This window comes from Platalea leucorodia, assembly GCF_965183815.1.
Source record: "Platalea leucorodia genome assembly, chromosome: 7".
NCBI lineage: Eukaryota > Metazoa > Chordata > Aves > Pelecaniformes > Threskiornithidae > Platalea > Platalea leucorodia.
Window position 1 is genome coordinate 46,367,260 of NC_138829.1, and position 25,295 is coordinate 46,392,554.

Here is a 25,295-nt window from a genome sequence, read left to right on the forward strand (position 1 = left end):
GCTGGAGTTCTCATTTCCATCTTTGTGGGTTTTGCACAGAGAGAAACAAAAAGGCAGGAGAAGTCTGACATGCATAAAAATGAAATTACAAAAGGGAAATCACAAATGTGCAACAACAACAAAAAAACCCTCAAATATTGAAAGCTACTACATTGTGGAATTAATCCTTAAAGGTAGTGAAGTGTCTAGAACTGTGGAATGCGAAAACAGATTTGGTGAGCGCTGGAGAACACTAACCCGGGACTAATGTTGCATAAACTATGGTAAAAGAGCTGAATAAATGAGTTACAGGTATAGTGAGCATTATGGGTTAATCTGTAGTATCAGGAGAATCAGTTCTTGGATGTCAGTTCTTCATAGACTATTGCTTTAACTTCCTTATAATAATCCTATAAAGAGTATGAAACTTAGTCAGGGATTTTGGCAAACGTCTGAGGAGAAGCTGCATGTAAATGATTGCAAGGGTCACAGAATGACTCACCAAAAAATCCTCTGTCTATTAGAGCATAATTTTCTGTGGTGGCTTCCATAGTTCCTCTTCTGGATATAGATGGCAGACTCATGATAAATTTTGTGATTCAGTCAATATGCCAATATTCTGCCCTTTAAAGTTGGCTGTTGTGTAGGAAAATTCTCAGGGGCTAGGCTTTTGGACTAAGAAGAAAGGAAAAGGTTTCCTGGAGAAAATGGGTATGTTGTATAGTGCCACTTCAGCCTAAGTTGAATTTGAGATAGCTGCTCTTCCTCCAGAACTGATCCTTTTCAGACATTGTGGAATCCTTGCAGTAAGACTGGTTATGTCTCTGGGAAAGGAAGAGGTGGATCTCATCAGCAAAAAGCTGGCATATTCTTACATGTCCAGGAGAAGAATACACAACTTCTATACTTACAGAATACATTACAGAGAGAAATTGCTACCGCAGTCATGGAATAAATAATAAGCTAACTGGAAGAAGTGAAATCATGCATTTGTCTGGAGAAAAAAAAAAGCTTGGCAACATGCTCTGCTCTCCTGTAGATATGTGAGATTCATAAACAGCTCTTTCATCAAAATGACATAATCCTTACAAATGACAAGAAGAGACAGTTAATAGGTCAATTGAGAAAGTCAGAGGAAGAAGAGATTTTGATCAAGGATAAAAAAAGGATTTAGCTACTCTGCAGCAGTGCTGATAATACCCTGTGATGCTTTTGCTGCCAAAATTTCCGATGTGAAGTAGTCAATAACTCCAAATCATATTATACAGGAAGAAAATTCATTTTCAGTTCCTGGACACTATTCTGTGTTCCGAGATACTTTAGGCCTTCCTCAACTCCCAAACGCTTTCTCCCTCCCGATTATGCTTTCACTACACCTTCTATTTAAAGTACAACCACCAGATTGTTTCCCTGTTTCAGCATGCTGCTCCCTCCCCTAACACCCACAGAATCACAGAATGGTTGAGGTTGGAAGGGACTTCTGGGGATCATCTGGTCCGGTCCACCTGCTCAAGCAGGGTCACCTACAGCCCAGAACTATGTGCAGACAGTTCTTTAATATCTCCAAGGATAGTGACTCCACAACCTCTTTGGGCAACTGGCCAGTGCTCAGTCATCTTCACAGAAAATGAGTTACTGAGTAACCCCAAATTCTTTCCTCTTCCTTCCCTAGTGATTCTTTTGCCACTGCCATGAGAACTTCAAGACATTGCTAATATTGGATTCCCACTCTAAAGAGGTGGGTTTCTGAATTGCACAGAAACAGATTAAACTAGCAATGCTGGTCAGCAATGAAGAATTCAATCACCTAGGAAGCGACATCTTCAGTGGAAAACCTTCCCTGATATTCTGTATTATTTTCTACCTGTAACCACCAAGAACAAATACGTTTTCAGACACTAGCAATCTGTAGATTTAACTGAAGCTTATTAAAAAACTATGAAAATTTATTATTGTAGATAATACAGCTTCTGTCCATGGTCAATATTTACAGAATCTGCTTTGCACTTGTGTGGCTACCTTTGTCTTGATTATCTCAAAGCACTTTATGAACAGCTACTTAAGCCTCATAGAACCTTGTAATGAAGGAAATGTAGAATCTACAGCAAGGGAAAAAAAGACACAGTCATGCTGAGCTAAATGCCTAAATATCACAACTTAAATTTGCATTTATTTTACTAAGTGTTAAGTATGTATGTAACTGTCATTGACCTTAAAGGAACCAGAAGACAATCTAGAGCTTTAAAAAAGTATTTCTATTCAACCATATAAATACATACATAAATGTCTAATTTTAAGCAATACATTCCTAGGTTAAAGAGAGGTTGACTGTCATCTTTAGAAAGTATATGGAAAAAATCTTACACCTTGGGGTACCTTTCATCAAAGTATCCCAAAGGCCTTCACTGGATAAACAGATTTCACTGGAATGAAGACACCTGCAGTGTAATGTGACAAATCCTTCCCAGCCCATAGGAACTTTTCAAAACAGTCTAGAAGATGAAGTGAAGGGAGAAGACTGTACTCAACTGAAACTGCTGAAACTGCAGGAAAAATCTAGGTCAATAAAATGCAATTACTAGAGCTGAGTAAGCAATGGAAAAAAATCCACTAGCATTAATTAGAATTAAAAAAAAAAAAAACAAGCCTTACTTAAGCTTGCAAAAATAAATTGAAATGTGAAAGCTTAAATAGTCCCAAAATATATGTTTGAATGTGATTATTCACACTTTGTATTTCAAATGGGAAATGTGTGGGTAAGCTGCACAAGTCACAATTACAAGACAGAAACCATACTACTTAGGCACCATACTACTTAGGCACTGAATTAATGCTATAATTTGAATAATGTATATCCACAACAAATTGTTCATAAAATATTCACACGGGGAAAACATTTTCCAAATAAATTTCCAAATTCAGGCAATAAAGTTATATGAGAATTTTCTCAGCATTTTGTGAACAGAAGAAAGAAAATAATGTACTGAATAAATTATACATCAGAAATAGCCTCTTATTTTGTGATTACTGGCTAGATTATCAAGAGTAACAAAAAGCTTCATGGAACTGAGTATCATCATTACATTGTACAATTGATTTAAATGGAAACGTGCAGATTTTAAAATTGCTGTAACTTGTATCTTATTTTGCACAGTTGACTAGGACGCATTACTACCACACTGGGATAGCCCTGTCCTAAATACTATTCTAGGGAGAGAAGAATTGTGTATCCTGCAAGGAAGGGGCTGGTTTTTCTGTTTTGAAAACCACTTGAACACTATTATCACAATTGAAATAGATTTTCTCACAAGATAGTTGGGGAAAGATTATTTATTGTGTGAAATCTAGGTGTAGGCCACCCTAACAGAAATTGGTAGAAACAGAATCAGGTACAAACTTCAGACCTAAGCCAACTAAGAGTATGTTTAGTTTTGCAGAAGTATTTATTGGTAGTTATATTTTAATATGCAGAGCATAACATAAAAGATTTCAGGGTAATACTGGTGAGTTTAAACAGACTGTTACTCTTCTTTCATTTACATTATATTTTATAAACATTTCTCCTCAAACCAAACAATGCTATGTGTCCATTTCCCCAGGATATCTAGTGTATCATGCACATATCCAACACATAGATGCCAGAAAGAAACATTAGCAGCAGTTACAGTCTCTGGAACACTTTTAACTGGAGTGTTTCCCATCAGCTGAGATCTGTGTATTGTTTAGGTACAAAAATCAATTCTAGATTTGTGTTAGAAATTGCACATATTGTGGCTAAAAATAATAATAATATCTTTTTCTTGAATCAGGTCAAAGAGGAACCTGAATCTTATTGTATCAAACATGCTTAGTATTACATCTGTCAAAATATCTTGCCAACTACTGTGAAAAGAGGCAGGATTAAAAACAGATCAAATTTAATGGGCTACTTATTTTGTTTTTAAAATATATCGATGATTTTACTGCCAGTGAAAACTAAAACTAGGTTTCATTCAAAAAGGAATGTTTTAAGCCCTCTTGCACATCTGCATTCCTACTAACAGCTATTTTAGTTCCAAGAGCTTGAAAGGATTACATTTGGAAGTTTAAATGTAACCACAGCATCCATTCTTTCTCATGTCGGGGCATTCTACATTGCACTTCCTGTGAATGAGTCACATTTCAGATTCTAATAATGTATCCCAAGCCTAACCTATAATACCTTACGTGATTCAAGTCTTGGGGTCTCATACAGCTTTGCGTGTTCATGTAAACAGCTTCTCCTTTTATTCCTCTTACATAATATAATCCTGAGTTTGCAGTCAAAATGCAGTGTTGAATGTGCGTTTCCACAAGCCCAGTCCATCAGCTACCCCCAACTTAATATTTCTACTCCACAGGCCTACACCCTCATCCCATTTTACTTTAATTAGCAATTTACAAATGTGATAAATTACATCTAAATATGTTAGGAAATCTAATTAGCAACATTCATATGTACATTTGACAGGTGGATCTATACAAGCTAGTGAAGGCAAAATGTAAGACAATGAAGAACCATTGAGATTTAGAAGCTGAGGGCTTTGAGACAGTTTTGCACAGTTTTCTGCTAGCAAATTATGTCTGAATTTCCATAATAAGATGATCATTCATCTTCCTAAAGTGCGCAAGATTCATGACTCCTTTTGGCTAAACCCAATAAAGAAGCTTCTCCAAGATTGCCATATGCAAGAAGAACAATTAAGTATACTGCAAATGGAAGCTTAAAAGTCAACAGAAAATAATTATAAACATGAATCTCCCTGTGTGCATGTTCTCTCCAATTATATTTCTTTCATTTTAAATAGATTATGCACAAGCAAGTATGACTGGATTCAATCATTACAATCCCATAACACAATGATGTAAAAGGAAATAGCTATAGCTTAGAAGCATCAGAAAGATGCTCTAGAAGACAACTGTATAATAGAAGTAGACATCATGCAGATACATCAAAGCAAAGGACTGGAAAGAAAAGCAAAATTTTCTTCCGTCAAGTGGCTTGACATACAAGAGTCAAAACAAATAAGATTGATAGGTGCACAAAATGCCAGCAGGACAAGGCAGCAGCAAAATCATGGAAGAAACAGGCATGGCCTGTTGATGTTCACATGTTAACTCTCAATACAGGTACAGCACTCAGCTGTCATAAAAAATAACTCTTATCGGATAGTTACTGCATAAAACAAAACCTTACAGCTCTGGTCTGTAATTCAGACTGAGGTTTGAAAGAGATGGAAAGCATTATAATTAATCAAACAGCTACCTAAGCATTCTCCTAATTTAAGAGCTTCTTTTAAGAGCTTTTATTTTGCAGATGGTTTAGCAGTTCCATGTTCATGAATCTCCGTGGTGCTTGCTGTCTGGTTACCTTGGGACCCAGCTGCAGAACCATCCGAAGCCTGTCCTAAACCACCCTGCTACCTAAAGAACAGCACTATCCCCAACACCATTTATTTCCTGCTCTCAGGTACCTGAGTGCACTAATAAGCTTTAATTGCCCTGATCAGCCTGACCTCCCTCCAAACCTTCTGCTTACGGGCCCAGGAGCCTCATTTAAGCTCAGACCAACACCTCCAGTCTCTGGTTAAGCTACACGGTAGGTGTATTCACCTCCAGTACTGTCACAACTGTGCCTCTACTTGGCCATGTACCCTATTTATCCTGACCTGGGGACTGACTTGCTGGCTTGACCTTGGACCTACCTTGTGAGTATGAACTTGCATAGTGATCACTGGACTGTGTCTGACCCTGGTTATGGCTACCATATTCGATCCTGATTTGCTGACTTGCATTCCTGGCTTGATCCTGGACCTGCCTCGTCACCATGACCCTGCCTGATGCCATGGGCTCTTGGTTGAGCTTGGCCATGATTTCTGGGTCTGTCCTGCGTGTCTCATCCAGGTACTGTGGGTGTGTCAGGGAAGGCCCCTGTCCAGCCAGTCTTATTATCACTGCTGACTGCCAGCCCCTTGCTGCTTCCTGACACCCATCCCTGCCTTTCAGCAGCACAAGGTTGCACTCTGCTGCCTTCACAACCAGCTCAGGGAGCTGATCCAGTGTAAAAGTTTCTATCTGTGTAGATGATGAATCAGAATCTTAATGAATGCAAAAGTTATGTTTAATAAAAAAAAAAAAGCTAGAGCAAAAAATGAGCCTTAAGCATCATCTCAGATACTATAGCCTCAAATAAGCACTTTAGTAGTTAAATGTGAAAGACTGGAGTTAAAACCTACTAGCATACATAGACTTGTTTGTATTATCTTCATAGTGGACCTTGGACAAGACAGATGGAAAACCACAACAGAATTTTCCAGTAGAGGAGTTGGACATTTCCTGAAAGACGTTTCTATGGAACTAACCAAGACAGACATTTTTCAGCAAGGATTTCCAAAGTGGCTTTAAAAGTTCTCACTGATACTGCTTTTTCTATATTCTCTTTGAATATGAAAATTCTGATCTGTGCATAACTGGCATACTTGGAGAGAGGAAATGACCAAGGCTGGTGTCTCTGGTAATAACCATCAAAGTGATCCACATTTGTATTTCAAAGTCTGAATCCCATAAATGGAAATACAGGTTTGCTGAGAACTAGGAGTAGTAACTCAAGAACGGGGTACCACTGTGAAATATGACCACCTCACTTGAAGACCTGCAGTACACATTAGGCAATCCAGCTGAGATAGTCAAAAACCTGGCTCTTAGACTGAAACTCTCACTGAAATAAATAAGTTTCTAAAAATCCATCATTTTACCTTGAAACTTTGGCTCCCCAAACTTGCAAGGGCTCTCCCTCGCTCGCCCTCCTGCCTCTTATGCCGCTCGTCCCTCCTGCCAAGATGGGAGAGGGAGAGGATTTAATGAACTGTGGCCAGCAAGCGTGCAGTGCCATCCTCACAATTAATGGTGGGGGACGGTGGTGGGTCCACCACAGGGGCCGAGCCACCGGAGGAGGCAGCCGGTTGTCCCAGCTGCCTCCTCCCATGGCTCGGCCCAGGGTTTGGGTGTGTGAGCAGGGCTGCCTGAGGTGGGCAGCAGCCAGCAGCACTGCGTGTGAGGGGATGGTCAGCGTGCAGCCTCTTGGTGTGTGAGGAAATGGCCACGGGACAGCAGCACCTAAAACCCATCTGGTTTGTGTTGGTTGGGGGTGCTTTGGGGTTTTTTTTTGCTCCTTTCGGTCTTGCTGGCAGACATCATCAACAGAGAGCTGATATGAAGTCTGGAGTGATGGGCATGGGAGATGTGAAGAAAGAAGAAGGAGGAGAGCATGAAATGGACTGCAAGATTTTGGGTTAGGACTGATAGGGGAAGAGTGGTGTGAGGGCAGCAAGTGAAGGTAGGTTCAGTAACACCTGCAGCGTCCACAGTGTCAACGCAGGAGCCATGAGAGACGGAGATATCCATCTGGAAAAGGATTTAAATCTGCCTAAAAAAACCATCAGTTAATGTTTTCATATGGTTATGTAATTTTTATATGACTTATTTAGATATAGGGTTAAAACTGGATGCCATATGATTAATGTCACAGCAATTATGAATCAGAAACTTGTGTCAGAAGTGAAATTATATTGATCTCAAGATAGGTTTTACCTTGCAACTGCAACATGCAGGGGGAAAAGAGAAGCTGTCAGCTGCTTAGGCGCAGGAGGGTCAGTTAGAAAAAGCAGACTGCTACAGGGGAAAGTGTTGTTTGTAAAGAACAGAAACCTGCAGAAGGAGAAGTGGCATCCAGTATATCATCAGGCTGGTGTAAATGAAAAAAGGTGACAAAGATGATGACTATTCTTAGATCTATCCTAAAGCCCAGTTAAATGGGTTTTGGCTTTTTGCATAAGTGGCCATCAGTGTGGAAGTCTTGTTTGCTTATTGATTGGCATGCCTATAGTTCGCTAATTTTTACTTCTATCTTTTTAGGCAAATAGCTATCTATTTATATATAGTGTTTCTCTCTATAAGTAATACTTTATACAATTTTATTGTTTAAGGTGACACCGTGTGTGTATTAGTCCATATTTCTCCTGTTATCATGTCCACATACCCCCCTAAAAAGACAGAAAAAGAATTTTACATTTTCTCCACTGGTCTGCTAATATCCAGGAAGCCAAATTTTCAAGTTATTAAAAGAGAACACTTCTCCAGAACAATCTTTTCTATGCAGAATGGTGTTTCATATTTACAGCTTTTTGAGAACCCATTTGAAGGAAAAGGATTCTAATTATTGTCATTGTTCGTTTCACTGGAATTGTCGTTTGAGTACTGGGCCACAGTTTAGTCAAGGTACTGTATAATTAGAGTACCTCGACTAAATAGTAAATGTAATATATGATAAATATAATGGAATTAGGTCAGTAACTTTAAAATGTATGATTTTCTGCATGCTTGCTTCAGGAGTTTATAAATAAATATGAAGTTTACCCTAATATAATACTTCTCAGCTGTAATTCATGGATTGCTTGTGAATTAGAGCACTTGCTTGTCAGATAGTACTAGTTGTCAATGTTTCCAGATGCTAGGTATACAGGCAAAGCTTCCTTACCATATGAGAATTCAGGAAAAATAGTCACTCAAAAATTGTGACTAATATATAATCTGCAATATGTTATGCCAAATTAAATGGTTCTGTCTCACATTATCAAAGCTGAAACGAATTAAGAATAAGAGGAATAAAATGTTTGGGATTTCTTTAAGTATAAGCAAAGAAAGCATAACTAAAATGAAAAAAAAAAAAAAGAGAAAAGAGTATTCCTTCTCATACTGGCTTTACCATTTTCCTGAAAGAGATATAAAACAGGCAAATTCAGGCAACAACTAATTTGCCCATTAATGCCAAATAAAAATGTTTTATTTTCATTTCCATTGGCAGGTCTCTCACTCTTATGTCCATCACTTCATTTAAAAGGACAGGTACTCATTAAAGATATAGAGTGATATTATTGTTTAATGAACTTCTGAATGTGCTTTGAGCTATAACTGTTTCCCTGGATTGTCCTGGTAGTGGATGATACTAATTGCTTTGAAGCTAGAATGAGATACAGACTAGCTGCTACGAATGACTTTATGTGCTAGAATTAGAGGGGGAGGGGGAAGGTTGTGCTTGTTTGCACTTTTTTTTCTTTTTTGATCATTCAAAGCAGTGGAAAAGGCAGACTAAAAGTTACCACCTTTCTATAAAGAAAAAAAAGTTATCCTTCATATAAAACAATAATGTGAAAAATATTTGTAAAGAAATTTTCCTTCTCAACACAGGAAGCCTGTGAGTCAATAGAATAACTTCCCCTCTATGACGAAGCTAAAATTCTTTCAGATGTATCACCAGCGTATGCATCAGTATGTACCAATGAGAAAAATTCAAGAGGAAGATTACAGAGAAAGTGGAGTACAACCTGAAATGAAAATATAATCTATATATGTAGAACTGATTTTCATTTTTGCTATGAAATCCATATTGTTCCAGTTCTCGTTTTATTTAGTGCTCCATGCCAGAGCTTTTTACAGAACTTTTTTATCCCTTGGGCAGTTAGATAGAGTTAGAATAGTGTTTGTTCTTTTCTAGTTCAGTTAGGTTTAAAAGGTTTATTGAAAGGTTAGCGTTTGATCCACAATACAGAACTTCTTTTCTTTTTATAGAAATAGTCTGCATATTGATGCTAAGGTATAGAGCACTGCACTACATTTCCATAAAGCAGTATTTCAGTCTCCCCCTTCAAGAACAGTGTCTTAACCCAAGTAGCAGCTGGTTAAGAAAGATTGGCTTTCAATAAGGTAACACTTTCCACAGAAACTAGTTGCCTGAAAAAAAAAAAAAAAAGCTTAATCATTTAGTGAAGACATTAACTTAAACAACAGAATGAAAAATGAAATTGCAAATAGTGCTGCTGATATTCCCTGCTGCTGTTGCAGCGAGGGCTTGGCCCGCCTGCCACTGGGGAGAGGGCAGGGGGAATCTGGTTGAGGCTGATGCTTCTGCTTTGGGGAGTCCTGCATGTGGTCAAGGCCTGGTCTGAACACAGCTCTGTGTCCCGTGGCCAGCGGAGCTCAAGCAAACCTTTTCTGCTCCTGTCCGGCCTTGCACCTAGGCCAGCCTGCATCTTGGCCTGCCCCACCTGTGTCTGTGCGCTCCCTTGGGGCATTAGCTCCCCTGCCTGAATGCCTATAGGTGTCTGCGCTTCCTGCACGTAGCACAGGGGAGACAGAACCTCTCTGCGTGCATCTCCCCGCTCTGTGGAGACCCCATGGTGATCTCAGTGGGAGGGAGGGTGGGGGGTGAACAAGGACAGACAGTGGGGTGGGCAAAGAGCTCCAGGACACGAAGGAGTGGAGGGTGTAGGTAAGAGATCCCACACTCTCTGGGTGGTCACTGCCAGTGTGGGCAGAATGCCAGGATGGTGCACAGCCCAGGCAGTCTGCATGTGCCTCAGGACTCTGAACACAAAGACCCCAAGGGGGAGCCTGGGGTTCAAGGTGACAGTATAATTGTCCCATGTCTGCATAGTGCCTAGTGAAGAAGAATTCAGATCATGAGGGGGAACCACCGCTGAAATAAGCATGGGAATTACAACCTTGTGCCTCCCCATAGAAGAGCCTCTCATGTTCAAACAACCTGTTTGTCATTGCTGGAAGGATATGCCTGTTTTCCTGCTGGGGTAACAGGAAAGAGGAATGGCACATTTAGTAGCTGCAGACTTGCTAGCATGTGAGTGCAGGATCTTCCACTGACAAGTCACCTGTGCTGTTGCCTGAATGGAGGATAGACCCTATGGTCGTGCCATAAACAATGCATTCCTCAATGATCCTCCTGGGTGCAGTGTCATGGGAGCAGTGTCATGGGAATGATGTCCCTTGTTATCAATACAGGCTGTTCTTGTAACCCTTGTTTGGCTGCTTCTTCCAGTGCTTTCTCACACGTGCACATTTCCATCCCTACAGCATTCCTGCCAATCTTCGTATTTCTGTTAAGAATCTCTCCACAAGGACTGGCCTGGCTTGATTGCTATGTTTGGGGGAAGAGCCAGTGTCCTAAAAAAGATGTTCTGTCACATCCCTGGCTTTGTATATTTGAAGGTTTCCATATGCCCAAAGTGGATTTGATCCAGCACCAGAAGCAGAAGTCCCAGCTTCACCCCTCTGGGGCAGCACCCCAGAAACAGAAACCTGCAGGGGAGCCTCACAATATGCCTGGTACTCTGTCCTGCTGAAATAGCTTCCGGACTAGGACTGCTTGAGGGAGATGCTCACTGCTGTCCCAGAGGAAATTGTGCACACACCTGGTCTGGGACAATCCCAGCTGTGATTTATGATGCTGTACTCCCTGCTGAAGTACTCACTTGCCCAGCAGGCATTTTCTCCAGCAAGATGGTGTCTCTGAAGATGATGTTGCTGCATTATCTTATGTTTCGTCTGGAGATAATCAAGGATGAGGAAGAAGATGCAGACATGGCCATGTGTGTGTCTGACAATGAGTGTTTGGAACCACAACTGAACCCACTCAGCAGTAGCCTCATGAAGCCATTCCTAGGCTGAGACATTCACTGGTAGTCCTGCTGCCCTGTCTGTAGCCTAGTGCATGTCCCTAGAGCTGGAGAGAAACTCCCACCTACATGAGAGAAAGGTGACACTTGTGCTATAGGGCAGTAGGTGAAGATATGATCCCTCTGAACAGGGTGGCTTCTACCCTCAGGTTGAAATTGTGGTGAGGGACATTTATGGTCACAGCAAGGGGATGTGAAACTCCTTAGGCTAGAAAGCGTTTCCAGACACAGACAGACAGGCTGCCTGGTACTGCTGTCCCTGTACACCCAACTGATGTCTGGGAACCCAGGCTAGGTGGAATCAGTGACTGTCCTGGGCTGCTCACAACATCCTGAGCTGCTGATATCTGTGCAGAGTTGCTCTGGGGCAAGCGAGTGGTCACATGCTTAGGTCGAACCTTGTCTCAGTCTTTATGACCAGCTTCACCCCTGCCCTGTGCAACAGGGATCAGACCAACCCCACGAGGGCCCGGACTCTGCTGGCTGCCTCTTGGCAGGGAAGTGGCTCCTCTGCCAATGGAATTAGAAGGGGAAGCCACAGGGTCTTACTGTCCACTAGTTTGCTTTTTCTGAATGCAGATTAATTTACCTTAAAAAGAAAAACCTTTTAATTATTTTAGCAATACACAGATGATCACAGCTTTATTAAATTCTCAGTTGTGGTCAACAGTATTTCAGAGCTCTTTTCCACAAAGCTCATCTACTGAAATGACTATCCCTTCTTCAATCGTAAGAACCTAAATCACCTGAAACAGCTTTTTCATCACCCTGTGGAACACCTTAATCCCACCCGAAATTCCTCCCTGAAAAAAAAGGGCTAGGATGTTGGTCCTCACCGATCCACCAGTAGATTCTGGCTTTGCAGTATTATTTCCTCCATTTTGTTTTGTAGGGGCTCAGGAATGACAACTGTTCAATACTTTTCTCTAGAACTGCATTTTTAACAATATTTCAGGACTACTCCTTTTATGATATGTTGATAGCAACACTTGACTGCTGAGAGTACCTAGAACAACATATCAGAAGTTGAACCTGTCTTGCAGTGCCTGAAGAATAGAAGAAATGTCTCTTCTAAAACAGACTCAAAATTGCTGTGTTCAGAGGCATTTGCACAGCCACTGTGGATAAAGAAGCAATCTTCAATGGAATTGAAGTTTCTCTACCATCAAGGAGTGGCTGATTCTTCATCAAATAGTATAGAGACAGGACTTTGAGCAAATTCTTGCAAATTAAGTCTTTCTGGTGCCTCCTTTAACAAAAGAAAAGAAATTAATAATTTGTCATTTGCTGTATAAATTTTACTCTGAGATTCAAATTCATTTCCCACTGTTCTTTTCTAGAAATGTATTTCTATGAGAAAAATTCCAAGGTTCTTAGTGTTACAGAGTAAGAACAGGAAAAGTATTTGCTTTTTTCAGACCTAAACATACAAGTATTAAACACCCAGGTTAGTCATATGATTAACTATCTGTCTATGCTACAAGAGTGAAATAGCAGCCTATTTTGTTCTCAGATCTGTTACAGGCTTGTCTTGGTCAAGAGGATGTCATTTTAAAAGTGTGATTGCAGGTAAAGCTATGAAATGAACTCTCCAGGAGCTCTGCCACTCTTACAGCTCTCTGTCCTCCTTATAAGATCAGAAGAGGAGAGTTTAGCTTCTTGCCTGGCAAAAAATTTCTTCCCTGAAGAACTGAAGATGTGCGTGAACTCTGGCAGCATTATCTAGTCCACCTCTTGTCCTGTGATAGGCTTAACTGTATCTATGGGCTAAAAACGGCTTGTGGATAAAAAAGCACACCATTAGCTGCCCCCTGCCTACCAGAACTGTACAAGGAAAACTGCAATAGGAAGTGCCAGTCCTTTCCTGGCAACAGTTTTGTCTTGTCCTTATTTCTTGCAATGTAAGGATATAACAGATTGTTAAGGGATGTGTCATTTTTGGAAACTTGAATGTTAGACTGGGAAAAGAGTCTGTATCTAAGACCTTTTCATGCTCAAGACCGTGAAGACCATAAAATGAATTTGTAAAGTTTGGAGCTGGTCTCTTCAGCCAACTAACTAAACCTATGATGATGTCAGTGGTATAGTTAAGAGACACCCCTGTGGCTGAATAAAGGGGGCTAAGAAGTAAGACCACATTGATAGTGTGTATGGCTGGAAGGGACTACTGGAAAACAGAAATGGAAAGAAGACCACATTGATGGTGTGTATGGCTGGAAGGGACTACTGGAAAATAGAAATGGAAACTCTTTTTTTATGAAGCTTTTTATTCAATTGTTAAATAGAAAGAGGTAATAACTTAACTGTGCAGGTAAAAGGAGGAACACGCCAGGTGCATAGAATTCATACATTTATATGGCTTGGGGAATAAACTTTCTCAGGAAGATGAAAACTTCGATTCTTAATAGAATTAAATTTCACACTGATCCAAGCCAGGATAGGAGCAAAGTAGGAAACATATAATTTCAATATTCATAGAATAGGTTCTTCTTCATTAAGTCAGTTGTGGATGCTAGGTTTTCTTTCAGTCCTCACTGGAAGTGAAATGAGAGAATATTTAGCTTTCAGAGCTCTCCCAACAAACTGTAGTATCTCTAAAATATGTAAAGGTTAAATCACATTTTATCTGACAGCTAGGATTGTTTTATAGTTGTTGACACATCAAAGTGGCATGGGGAGTTTTCTTATTCTTCTTTGCTTCTGTAGCTACAATGGACAGAAATAGATACTACACAGACACAATGCAAAATTATTGTTTTGGTTTGGGTGTGCAGTTAAGTTACTGCATTTCAGTGGATTTATGCAAACTCTGTGTGTTTGTTCTTATCCCATGGCAAATACAAAGTCATATGACATAGCTGAGCTTTCTTTCATACTAACTAAGGCAAGCTGCACTACTATACAGTTGCTGTAGGCTACAGATATGCACACAGGCATTTCTTTATTCCAACTGATACATGTTAACTTGGAAGCCTCTGGTAACTTAATTGTATAGTTGTGGCCTTAGTTCTTAATTAAATGGGACTGAAGAAAATGTGTTTTAGGTGCATACATTCCAAGGATCCTGACCATGGAAATACTGCCTCTCCTTGCCATGGGGCTGGGTGACCTGGTTCACCATAGATCTGTCTCACCCTCTGAACTGTGTGATTAAAAACTGCATCTTTTTCAGAGGAGCAATATATTTAAATACTGCATTATGATTTATTCTCTTTCTACTGTGCTAGTAACACTAGTAATAACATTAATTTGATGTTACCCTTAATGGCACATGCTTTGTAATGGCATATATCTGAGAGGCAAGGCAAACAGTGAATCACCTGGCTAACACCACTTGTCCTGAGCGTGGCCCTATCTGCCTGAATGAATAAATGATATCAGTGCAGGACTGATCCATTACATCAAAAGCAAGGTAGGAAATGATGGCTCTTGTAGAGAGCAGTTCCTCAAACAATGTTTTTCCTCTGTGAAGAGGAAGGTTGATTTGACACAGATTGTTTTTCTTTGCCATTCTCCTTGTTCTCAGACCTACCAGAAGTAAAGGTGGCTTGGAAACCAGAAGCTGTAACAGCACCATCTGTGATGAACTCTACAAGCATAAGATTACTCGAAGCAACTACGTCATAGGGTATCCTTGATCCACAGGTCTTGTCCATTAGAACTGCAGAAGACTTGCTGGATCCATCATAAACTTTAACATAATCACCCTGACAGCCTCTGGTTGTCTGCAACTCAAAGGCTTGAAAGTGCAGAGAAATCTAGAAGGGAAGAGAAAACCAGCCTTTAATGTACATGTATGTGACTTCTTTCATGGAGTATCCTTTAAAACAGACAGAATCTAAGCTGTAGCCAAGCCCGAACTGGAACTGCTTACCCAGCCTTGCCTCTCATCCCCTGAAGCTGCAGGGTTCAGATCTAATGGGCCTGTGACTGAATGCTCCCATGCTCAGACTGCTTTGTCTTGATTTTGCAAACCGGAAGCCCAACGTATGGAGGTTTTTCAAAATCGCAACTCTGCAGTTGTCTTTGCCCATACCTGGCTTAAGGACATGATGAAGAAGTAGAGACTAGTCTGAAATCTCTCTCATGGAAGAGATCTTATCTGGCAACTGGTATGCAGAAAAAGTGCAAACAGCTTAGCATAGAAAGAAGTCAGTTCAGCCATATTCCAAGACTACTATTAACTTGTGATTACCTTTCTGGATCGGGTTCGGATGAGCCAGACACAGTTGGTGTTATCTGAGTAATTTCTTGGGTGGTTGGCAGATCTCAGTGACCCAAATGCTGCATCGAGAATAGTGCTACAGCGACCTGAGAAAGAAAAAATATTTGCTTCAGCACCAGGCTTGCAGAAGCTTCCACTCATTTACAATTACAACCTTCTTCTGATCTGCCAGCATTCGTTTCAGAGTACTGGTACGTCTTGATTAAAATCAAGAATCATATTGTCCTAATTTTCACATAATGCATAAGTAGCTGCATCAAAATGGGACATAAAGTAGTGCTTGGAAAAAGCACTAGCTTTTATTGATTAGATCCATAGTTTAGCAAGGGATCTCTTTCTCACCTCTATAAAGACTGTGAGAGGTTTCAACTCACTGCAATCGGTGACATTGTTTTCCACTGAGATGGGGAAGTCAAGTGATGTCAGAAGACTCAAGTGCAAATATGATGTCTCTGCAATGCTTAAATTCTAAGCTGAGGAGGAGGACTTGGGCTTTCCCCTGTGTAAGGGGTAATACTTGATTCATCATGTTTTTTCCCTTTGACTGAATAAATTTCTCTGATTGTATGGGAGAATTTCTTCTAGCAGAGGTTAAAATTAAAGAGTTAAAAATACATACAAATTTAGAATGACAGCTTAAATATTCAAAAACTGGACAAGACGTCATGAAACTGTTCCAGTTTGGAGGAGCCTACAACTGTTTTGGTTTGGTTCAGGTCTTAAATACAAACTGCAATGAGGAACAGAGATATCTGGCTCTTTGTGGGGTTTATAGTTGTCTTCTGAGCTGTAAGAAACCAAATTACTCTTGTGAAGTATACAACGTGATATGCAGTTAGGTCGGTTGCACAGCAGCCACTTATGCCAATAGTGAATGTGTTTGATTTAACTTGGAAGCAGAAAGCATTTTCTCGCTAATCACAATGTGCCTCCAACTTCACCTTTGCATTCTCTTCCAGAGTCACCCTGGTACATGGGTACCATGAATTTGGGAGAATAGTCTCACAGTCTTTGATGAGAAACTGCTGCCTCTGCAGTATGCCCAAATATCTCTCTGAAGGATCTGAGTAGAAGATGAAAGGATGGCTTTGAGATACTTACTGCAGTTGTAAAGTTTGTTGATTTTGGCCACGTCCAAGTTGCTCAGTCCCTGCCTCTGTCCAATATGTACTGATCCATCAGGAATTGGTACAATAGTTGCTTTCCCAGTGGTATTAGTGAATGTGTACCTGAAGAAAAAAAAAAAAAAAAAAAAGAAAAATTATGTTCTTTAAGTATAATTACTTCTTTGAGGATTTAATGGCATGCTTTGGAGGGAGAATAAGAATTGTACACAAGTTGCTGTTGTGACTAACAGTGCTGTTCAAATAGGTTTGATTAAGATGTCCATCAGTACGCAGAGTCAGTCTCAAGATGCCCTCCTTTGCTCCCAAGCCCAGCTGTGAATGGCTCCTTAATGGAAAGCTAAAGGATAATGAATTAATCTTAGGGAGTGGCTTGTCTGAACTGACTTAGTGTTTTTCTCAGAAAGGGAAATGGGGAAACTGGTAGTTAGGAGAGAGTTATTATAGAAACTAGTGCTAATTTCAGATTTGAGTTCCAACAAAAGCAATGCCATGCTGCTACTTACGGGCCATAGTGCATTACTGAGGAGTAGTCATATGGAAGACCCAGGTTATTGGAGTTTTCAAATTTCTTGAAGTCTGGTCTGTCAGCTGTAATATATGATATTGTACTTAGAGTCTGCTTCCTCTCTACTCCCTTCAGGGAAGAAGGAAGAGCTGAGAACAGTAGGATGTGTATCTACACCACTTTATACACTGAGGAGTTCAAAGGTACTTACCCGGACTGATGTACTCCCACATGATCTTTACATGTTTATCTCTGTCACTTCGAGAATGTTCATGCAAAAAGCCCAGAGCATGGTTCAGTTCATGTTGAATTATTCCTTTCCACATGCAGCCTCCTTTCATCACAGAGACAGTCTGTCCACCTCCTACTTTCCCATAGTTGGACCAGCAGCTGAGAGAGGCATTGAACACCAAGAGATTTATGGGATTTTTATTGTCAGGCAGGCAAAAGGACAGTACAGAGAACCTTGCTTCACACACGTCTTATGGGAGCGGAAGGATTCCTTCCTGTCCACTGTGATAGTCAGAGTCTACAGAAGGGCAAAACTGACCATGGCATAGAAAACAAGCAGCAGTATGATCATCGCTAAAGCTTCGTGGAAGACCTTCATTAGCACGGAGGCTCCTGCATTCTGGCTTTCTGTACACAGTGACTTTAACACCCTAGAAATAACAATTTTTTTCCAAAATACTGAGCACTATATCTTAGCTGGAGCTAAGATGAATAGCACTTTCAAGCTAATGGGTGTTGAACAATTCTCTCATAGGCTCTAATTCTGACCTTGACAGCCAACTGTTCAGAGAACTGTTTATTTCATAAGCTGAAATTGGTTTTGCCTGTGCAAATAAGACCTACAGTAACCTGTTAGATGTTGTGCTCAAGTGTGTATTATACCACACATAAAACATAAGCTTAGATATTCTTTCAACCTTAACGGTGCTTTCCCATGATCTACATCACTTCAGTGTCTTTGGTGAGTGCCTGATGTAACTGCTGAGTCCTTGCACTAGCAAGGTATCCAAGGAGGATACCTTGGCACTGTGATAGAACATAAAGTTTCTTCTCTAAATCTGTTCTTCTTTCCTCTCTAAGGTCACACAGAACAAGTGTAGTGAAGAATTGAAAAATAACGTAGAAATAATTTGTCTATTTATTATTCAACTCACCCATCGGCAGATCTAATGCTGAGGTAGTCACGTTCTGTCTTGCGCTTCACAAAATTAATACAAGTCAATGTTTCAAATTCTGCCATGGCTTCATGAATCCCCTTTATATGGCTCTCCTCTGGAGAAGAAAGGGTTAATTTGGGGGTTAACACAAGGACAATGGCAGGTGCCATTAAAATCTCACATGTGCTCAAAAACAGGGTAAATGAGGGACAGAAACATGAGCTAAGACCTTTCTTGCTTTTTGCTCAGTAATGAATTTCATTTAATATATTAATAGCCTGGCACAAGATCCTCTTTATCCAGATATTTGTCCAAATGGATTCAGGTGGGAGCCTTTTTTTCTCAACTACTTGTTTTAAATTATAGTGATGATTGTTGATGTATCTTCGGATTGGACACTTGGAGCCAGCTATGGGAAGCTATTTTGTTAATGAAAAGTAGGCCATTGAAACCACACCACAACAGGCATGAATCTTATAAAGGCAGGTATTCTGGCAGGTACCATTAGAGGGAATGATCATTCTTGTCTCCAAAACATTATGGATGCAAAATTCTCAAGGTAATTTGATCTCTTTTCTTTTTTCTATTCAGGTCTTTGTAATATACAATTCATCTGTGCTTGCACAGTACAAGTAAATCCTTAGAATTGATTTAATCAGCAGTTTGTGTGGCCACTAGAAGTACATTTCTACCTGAAGCTTATTGCATAAAATCCATTTAAAAAAAAATTATCAGAGTTTACACCCACCATAAGTAGGATCCAAGACATAGGGAACACGAACAATCCCATCACTGGACTGGGGCCAATTGCAATAGCGACAGTTGATGGCACTGCGTCTCCTTTGTGGAACTATGTCACCTTCTTGCAAGTACTGAGAGCTGTCTGTGGTGAGAGAGAAAGGATAGAAGTACCTAAGCCAAAGATTGCTGGACGCTTGCTAAGCACACTTGGAAAAGTGTTGCTCTCTACTCTTCCTCCTTTTCTATTTTTCCCTAAGCATCTGCTCCTGGCTAGCATGAGAAACGGACTATTGGGCTAGATGGACATTATCTGCTTCCCTACCTTTGCTGCTGTGTCCTTAGCTAAGAGGAGAAGTGGAAGCTCCAACTCTGTTGGATGGGGTTGAGACAAGACAGGGAATGACTGAAAGCAGTTGCAATAGTGAGAGGGATGCTGTACTTTGTTACTATTTTGTCATTCGTCGTGTGACACTGAATGAATGGCATCAAATATCTGCCCAAGAAGGGTGCTGGGCAAAGGCAGGAGGTGCCAATAAGGAAACCCAGGAGGGCAAGCAAACCAAAAAGAGAAGTGAGTGAGGTCTAGAGAAAACTGTAGGGATGTTTGGTGTCCATTTCTACAGACAGTAGTAAAGCTTCTTGAATGACTGCTGAAGGGGAAAATGTGAGAAAGACAAGCTGATAGAATGGGGAATGTTTGGAAGAATCAAGGAACAGGAAGTCTGGAGCAGGGAGCATGGAACTTACCATAGCTTATCTAGAAGTCTGTACTACAAAGCCATATGATGACTGAATGCAAGTGATGCTTGCATTCAAGAAAAAGGCAGTTAAATAATAAAGCATCCAAATATCTAAGTTCTCTTTTTATGTCCAAAGAATGACAAAGATGTCAAGAACTAAAGCTGAAGAAACTGCCTGGATAGTTCAGTTGCCTCCACACCTGGTACCATGTTCAGTACTGACACTATAGATTTGAGATGCCATGGGGCTTCAGCAGACCACACACTAGTCCCAGTGGCCTGTCTCTGGGTGTCTATTACATGATGGTGTGTAAGATGGGAAAAATATTTGCACAGATTGTGGTAAAATATTGTGCCTCCCACATCACTCCCAAAAAGCAACAAAGAGAGACCCATTATAAGCACAGCTTTGGTGGCATCACCTTTGTTAATTTTCAGAATTCTGTTAAAAATAACTTCATCCTCGGAGTCAGTCTCTGTAGATGATGGAGATTCTGCACAAAAATACAAAACTATTACTTTCTCATTCCCAGGGAAAATATGAATTCTGATTTTTAATCTGATGAGTTTCCAGGAGCTCACTTAGATCGGGTCCCAATTACAGTGATGTACATAAAACTTACAGAGCCTATTAGGGACTGGCGTGGTGTTCAGTCATGTAGATATTTGCTCGGTGACACAATCTTGTGAACCTCCCAGCTGTGCTTATTTTGGCATTAATCCGGTCCCAAAGAGCCATTCTCTTTCAATATTTCCCTCTCTCCCTTCCTCCCCCCCCCCCCCCCCGCCTCCTGCCATTGCGATTTAAGGCCTGGACCTTTGGCTCTTGTAAGTATGTATTGTCCTGCTCAAGTGGCCAGCTGGCTGCATGGCTCCCTCTGTGCACTCAGACAGCACAGTTTTCCTTCTGCATGCACAGTTCATACTCAAACCCCCAACATAAGACACCAGGAGCAAAAAAGGATGGAGAGCAGTCCTGCTGCTTGCTGCTGGACTTGCTGACCTCTTGAAAAACCCTTTAAATCAATGAAATCGGAACTGCATTCCTATTCCATGGGTTGGACTGATGTCCCCAGCGAAGCCCAGCATCAGGGACTTCTAGGCCTTACAAGCAGAATCAGCCAACTCTGAGCATTATGCAATAAGTCTTGACATCAATAAAAAGCACAAGCACATGGCCTCTGAACTTTCTGTAACCTTTGGAAGTGACTTTAGTCAGGACATTATCTAAGCAGAGCTATTTTTAGCAAAAGTAAGAGCTGAGGTTTTTAGCAAGGCCAAGCAATTGGTCAAAACCGAGAGACACTGCTTTGCATGAAGTGTTATGGTGAGTGCATTCATTTAAAATTTCTTCCTTAAGATTAATTTGTGTTAACCATGTGTTATTTTCTGGAGCAACTGGGTAGCTAGCAATCAGTATATCCTATCAAATACTTACATATACATGGAATAATACATACCATATATATCCTCTTGTGTAGTAACCTGCAAGAATGATGCATTAGTATTATATCACATTTTATATTATAACATAAATATTAAATAATGTAACATGCAAAGGATCAAAAGTGTCCACGCTACCACTGAAAGTATCTTTCACCAGTGTAGTCTTGAGCTTTTATACACTGTGCCATGTGTAAAGGAGTACCAGGGTGTGCTAGATATTCTTCTTTGATATCTTGGCAAACATGGATATCATAAAGGGAATCAGCATAGGAGTCTTGGGAAATGCAATTTGAAGTGTGGAGTAAGTTTCAGATCTTCCAGCTTTATTTATATCCCTGATATTAGGAGTGCAAGGTTGATGAAATCGCCAGTGAAGTCCTCCCAGTATCACCTCACAACACAGCGGTGAAAGGCCATGGTACCTATTGCTTTTAGGGAACTGTGGGGTTGGTACCCAGCTGTGGGGGTCATGTCTGTAGCAAAACAGATTGCTGTACTTCCCTTGCCTTGTATAAACAAAAAGCGAGTTTGAGTTTTCTCTATGACCCCAGAGGAGGCAAAATCTTCCTGGGATGTGGGCTATATCTGGGCATTGTGGAGTAATCAATGGAATAGGGATGGAAACTGCTCACTCTGTTACACTGTTGATCTGAGAAGACTTTCTTGCACAGATGGAGATACGGGTGGAGTATATGAGTCTTGACCTCACTTTCCACAATGCTGAGCCCCAAAGTGATCAAAAGAGCTGATTTAGCTGTCCTTACCTCAGTAGGTTCTGTTGCTGCAAAGGGCAAGGAAGAAAAAGATAAGCAAAAGGGGCAAATTAGATTCTGAATGCAATTTAACAGTGTTCAATAGCATGGGCCTCCTCAGCCATGGGAATGCCTTTGGCAGGTCCCTTTGCTTGGAGGGGAATGGGGTGCACTGACCAATGCATAGGCACAGAAATTAAATTGATGTTTAGACAAACAGCTATGAAAACACCTAGTAGATCATGCTAAGGGACAGAATCCTGGTCATTTACCATCTAAGAATCAGCAAAGCATTTCATCAGCTTCAGTGTGGAAAATGACAAACGAAACTAGGAACAAAAATATGCTTTATCCCTAGATTTCACTGCAACAGGTGCAGGCTAACCAGCTCAACAATCCTCTCTGGTTTCACAGTGTCAAAGAGTAAAGTTATAAAATGGGATGAAGGCTATAATTTAGCATGGGGCAAATAATCTCAGTTTCAGTATGTACCTGACAGCAGCTTAGAACCGTTCTGAGTCCTAAGGTGTCTTTCTAGTGTGACGTCTTTTGATTTCTACCAAATGTCAGTTTCTACATACAAACATGGAAGTGAAAATTTGATCTGATATATAAATTTCTGAGCAGAAACTTCATGGTTATAATATGATAAAAGTTTAGAAATTGCAAGGACCTCCAGAGGTCATCCAGTTTGTCTGCTTTCCCTAAGGCAGAAACAGTTTTATCTATGTTATTCCTGACCACAGTTTGTTTGACCTGTTCTTAAGTATGATGGATATGCTGCAAGCCTTTCTGGCAACCTCTTCCAGTTTACCAATAATAGCACTCTTCCTTGACAAAATATAAAGCCATTATGTTTTTTCCTATCCAACACTGACACAGAGAATACTTATGCAGATAGTTCTTATTTCCAAGCCTATCCATGTTCTTTATCTTTTTGACCATGGTTTTTTCAATAGAAGATGTGCCAAACTCTGTCACACCTTGCAGCATCTTTCCATTTTCACAGTGATTGTTGCCCAAATGTACTGAGGGAACTTCTTCCTATTCAGAATCTACCTAGAACCTGCAACACGATTGCTTTTATTTAGTCAAAAAGGCTTCAGTCTGTCTTCCCAGGCTGCTACTTCAGTTATATGGCGATGGAAGTCCACTGTAATGATAGTGGTTTATTATAGAAAAGTTCAGTCAGTTCTTACGAGTTGTGTCAGAGAGATCCATGGCATCTAAAAAATTCTGCAGGGAAGCACATTTTTGAGATGGGTTGACTGGATTCAGAATTCATGCACCCAAGAGGCACTGGATTAATTGACTAGTCAAAGTCAGTGGAAATTAGGCTCCAGATTCCTAGGCACATAAAGCCTGCAACCCCTTTTTAAAACCCAAATGAGACATCACAGAAGGCATCTGCCATGTCCTTGATCAAATGAACATCTGGTGTGACACAGCTTTAAAAATGATACAGTTCACATTTTCGCTGCACTGTAAATACTGAAAGATGTCTAAAAAGGCACAAGAAGCAGTAAGAATGGTAAATTAAAACTCATTGTATGCATTTGTCCCAGTAACCCTGCAACTTTGAGTCCCAGCAACTGACTACTTTGAACTCGAGCAAGTATGTCCCTCGGCCAGTTCCAAATATATTGAGCAGTAATTTTACAACATCCCTTTACTTCCATGCCATAAATGATAGCTCAAAAGAACAACAGGTCAGTTTTCATTAGTCACTTACTTGCTCTGACTATGTCAAGCAAATTTTTCCAAGGCCTCTTCCTCTCACAACACATCACCCCCGACCTGGCAGTTTCTTGCTGTAGTTAAAATCTACCTACAGATTTATTTCCATTGACTTTCTCTGGAGATCTGCAATGACCTTCTTCTATTTCGTGAGTTGACAAAAGCTGCTCAGCTAAGCCTGTACTATTTGTTTTCTATCCCAGCACAAAGCAAAGCTTTCTCTGATGCCTGACATCCCTTTCTCTGACTGCTGCACCAAAGCAGGCAAGGAGGCAAATGAATAGCAGTCTTTTTGTAACATTCAACTTAATGGAAAGGTATCAAAATGTCTTATTAAAAATTTATTTTCAAGCCTGTGAAAGCACATCTAAATTAACCTAACAAACCATACCCCAAAAGTATGTGTAAAGTACATCTCTGTGAAAGCACATCTGTGTGAAAACACACCTGCACTGAGCCCAATAACAAATGAGGAAACATGGCCTTATTCAAAAGGCCTGAGAGTCAGTGCTTTCACATGCTCTAATGCCAAGTCACTCACACACCAACAAAGTGTTGTTACACAGTCAAGAATTAACAGTTTTCTTTAAAATACAGTATAAATCCTACTTACTTGCTGTGCTGTTTCCATAGCTCTCCTGCAAAACCAATAGGTAAAAGGCATTATTCTTCCATAGCTCATAAATGCAGCAACAACAGCATCAAAATCAGGCCAAAGGGAGGAACTAAATTATTAGATTGGCTTTATATATTATTATTTTGCTAATATAATCTTGCAGGACATTTATCAAAATGGGTCTCCACAGCTTCACTCCAGGAAGAACAGGTCAATTAGAAGACGGAGCACAGTTGCATGGAACTGCTCTCACCTGAATAGGGAAGCCCAGGGTAGCATGAAGCAGAAATGCAGTGAAGACTAGGAATATCTTCAGATCCATTCTCCAGTCCTGACAGACCACCTGTGCGTGTCCTTATCTCTGCCAGTTCAGGAGCCCTGCTGCTAGATATACCAGCAGAGCCTGCTCTGCCAGGGCTGAAAAAAACTGCACCAGCCAATGGGGATCCTAGCAGGAAGCAAACTTCTTTTGCAGCCTCAACAGCCAGTTTAGCCTCTGGGCATCTCCCAGTGCTGGGCTATTGCTGTCACTGTGATCTATAGCATCCCTTGTCTTCAAACTGTCATTCATGCCGCTCTCTGGAGCTGGATCAGCCTCATGCTTGTGCTGCCATGCACTTCCTCTGTTTCTTGGAGGATCTTTCCTTAAGTGTTCAGTTTGACTGATACCACTTAGGAAGCCCTTGTTCCTGGATAACTTTCCAGAGTACTG

The 25,295-nt window shown here is 40.6% G+C and overlaps 1 protein-coding gene across 1 annotated transcript; it reads right to left on the minus strand.

The window, feature by feature from the left end:
* Positions 1-5,652: 5,652 nt before the first annotated feature.
* On the minus strand, positions 5,653-24,905 carry LOC309593809 (astacin-like metalloendopeptidase; the record flags this gene model as incomplete). Its single annotated transcript, XM_082318887.1, has 11 exons — positions 5,653-6,095; positions 15,058-15,283; positions 15,721-15,836; positions 16,852-16,979; positions 17,381-17,465; positions 17,594-17,772; positions 18,549-18,666; positions 19,300-19,434; positions 20,455-20,526; positions 21,493-21,517; positions 24,837-24,905. 11 exons carry the CDS (start codon positions 24,903-24,905, stop codon positions 5,653-5,655), a joined length of 1,596 nt encoding a protein of 531 aa, XP_082175013.1.
* Positions 24,906-25,295: the final 390 nt, after the last annotated feature.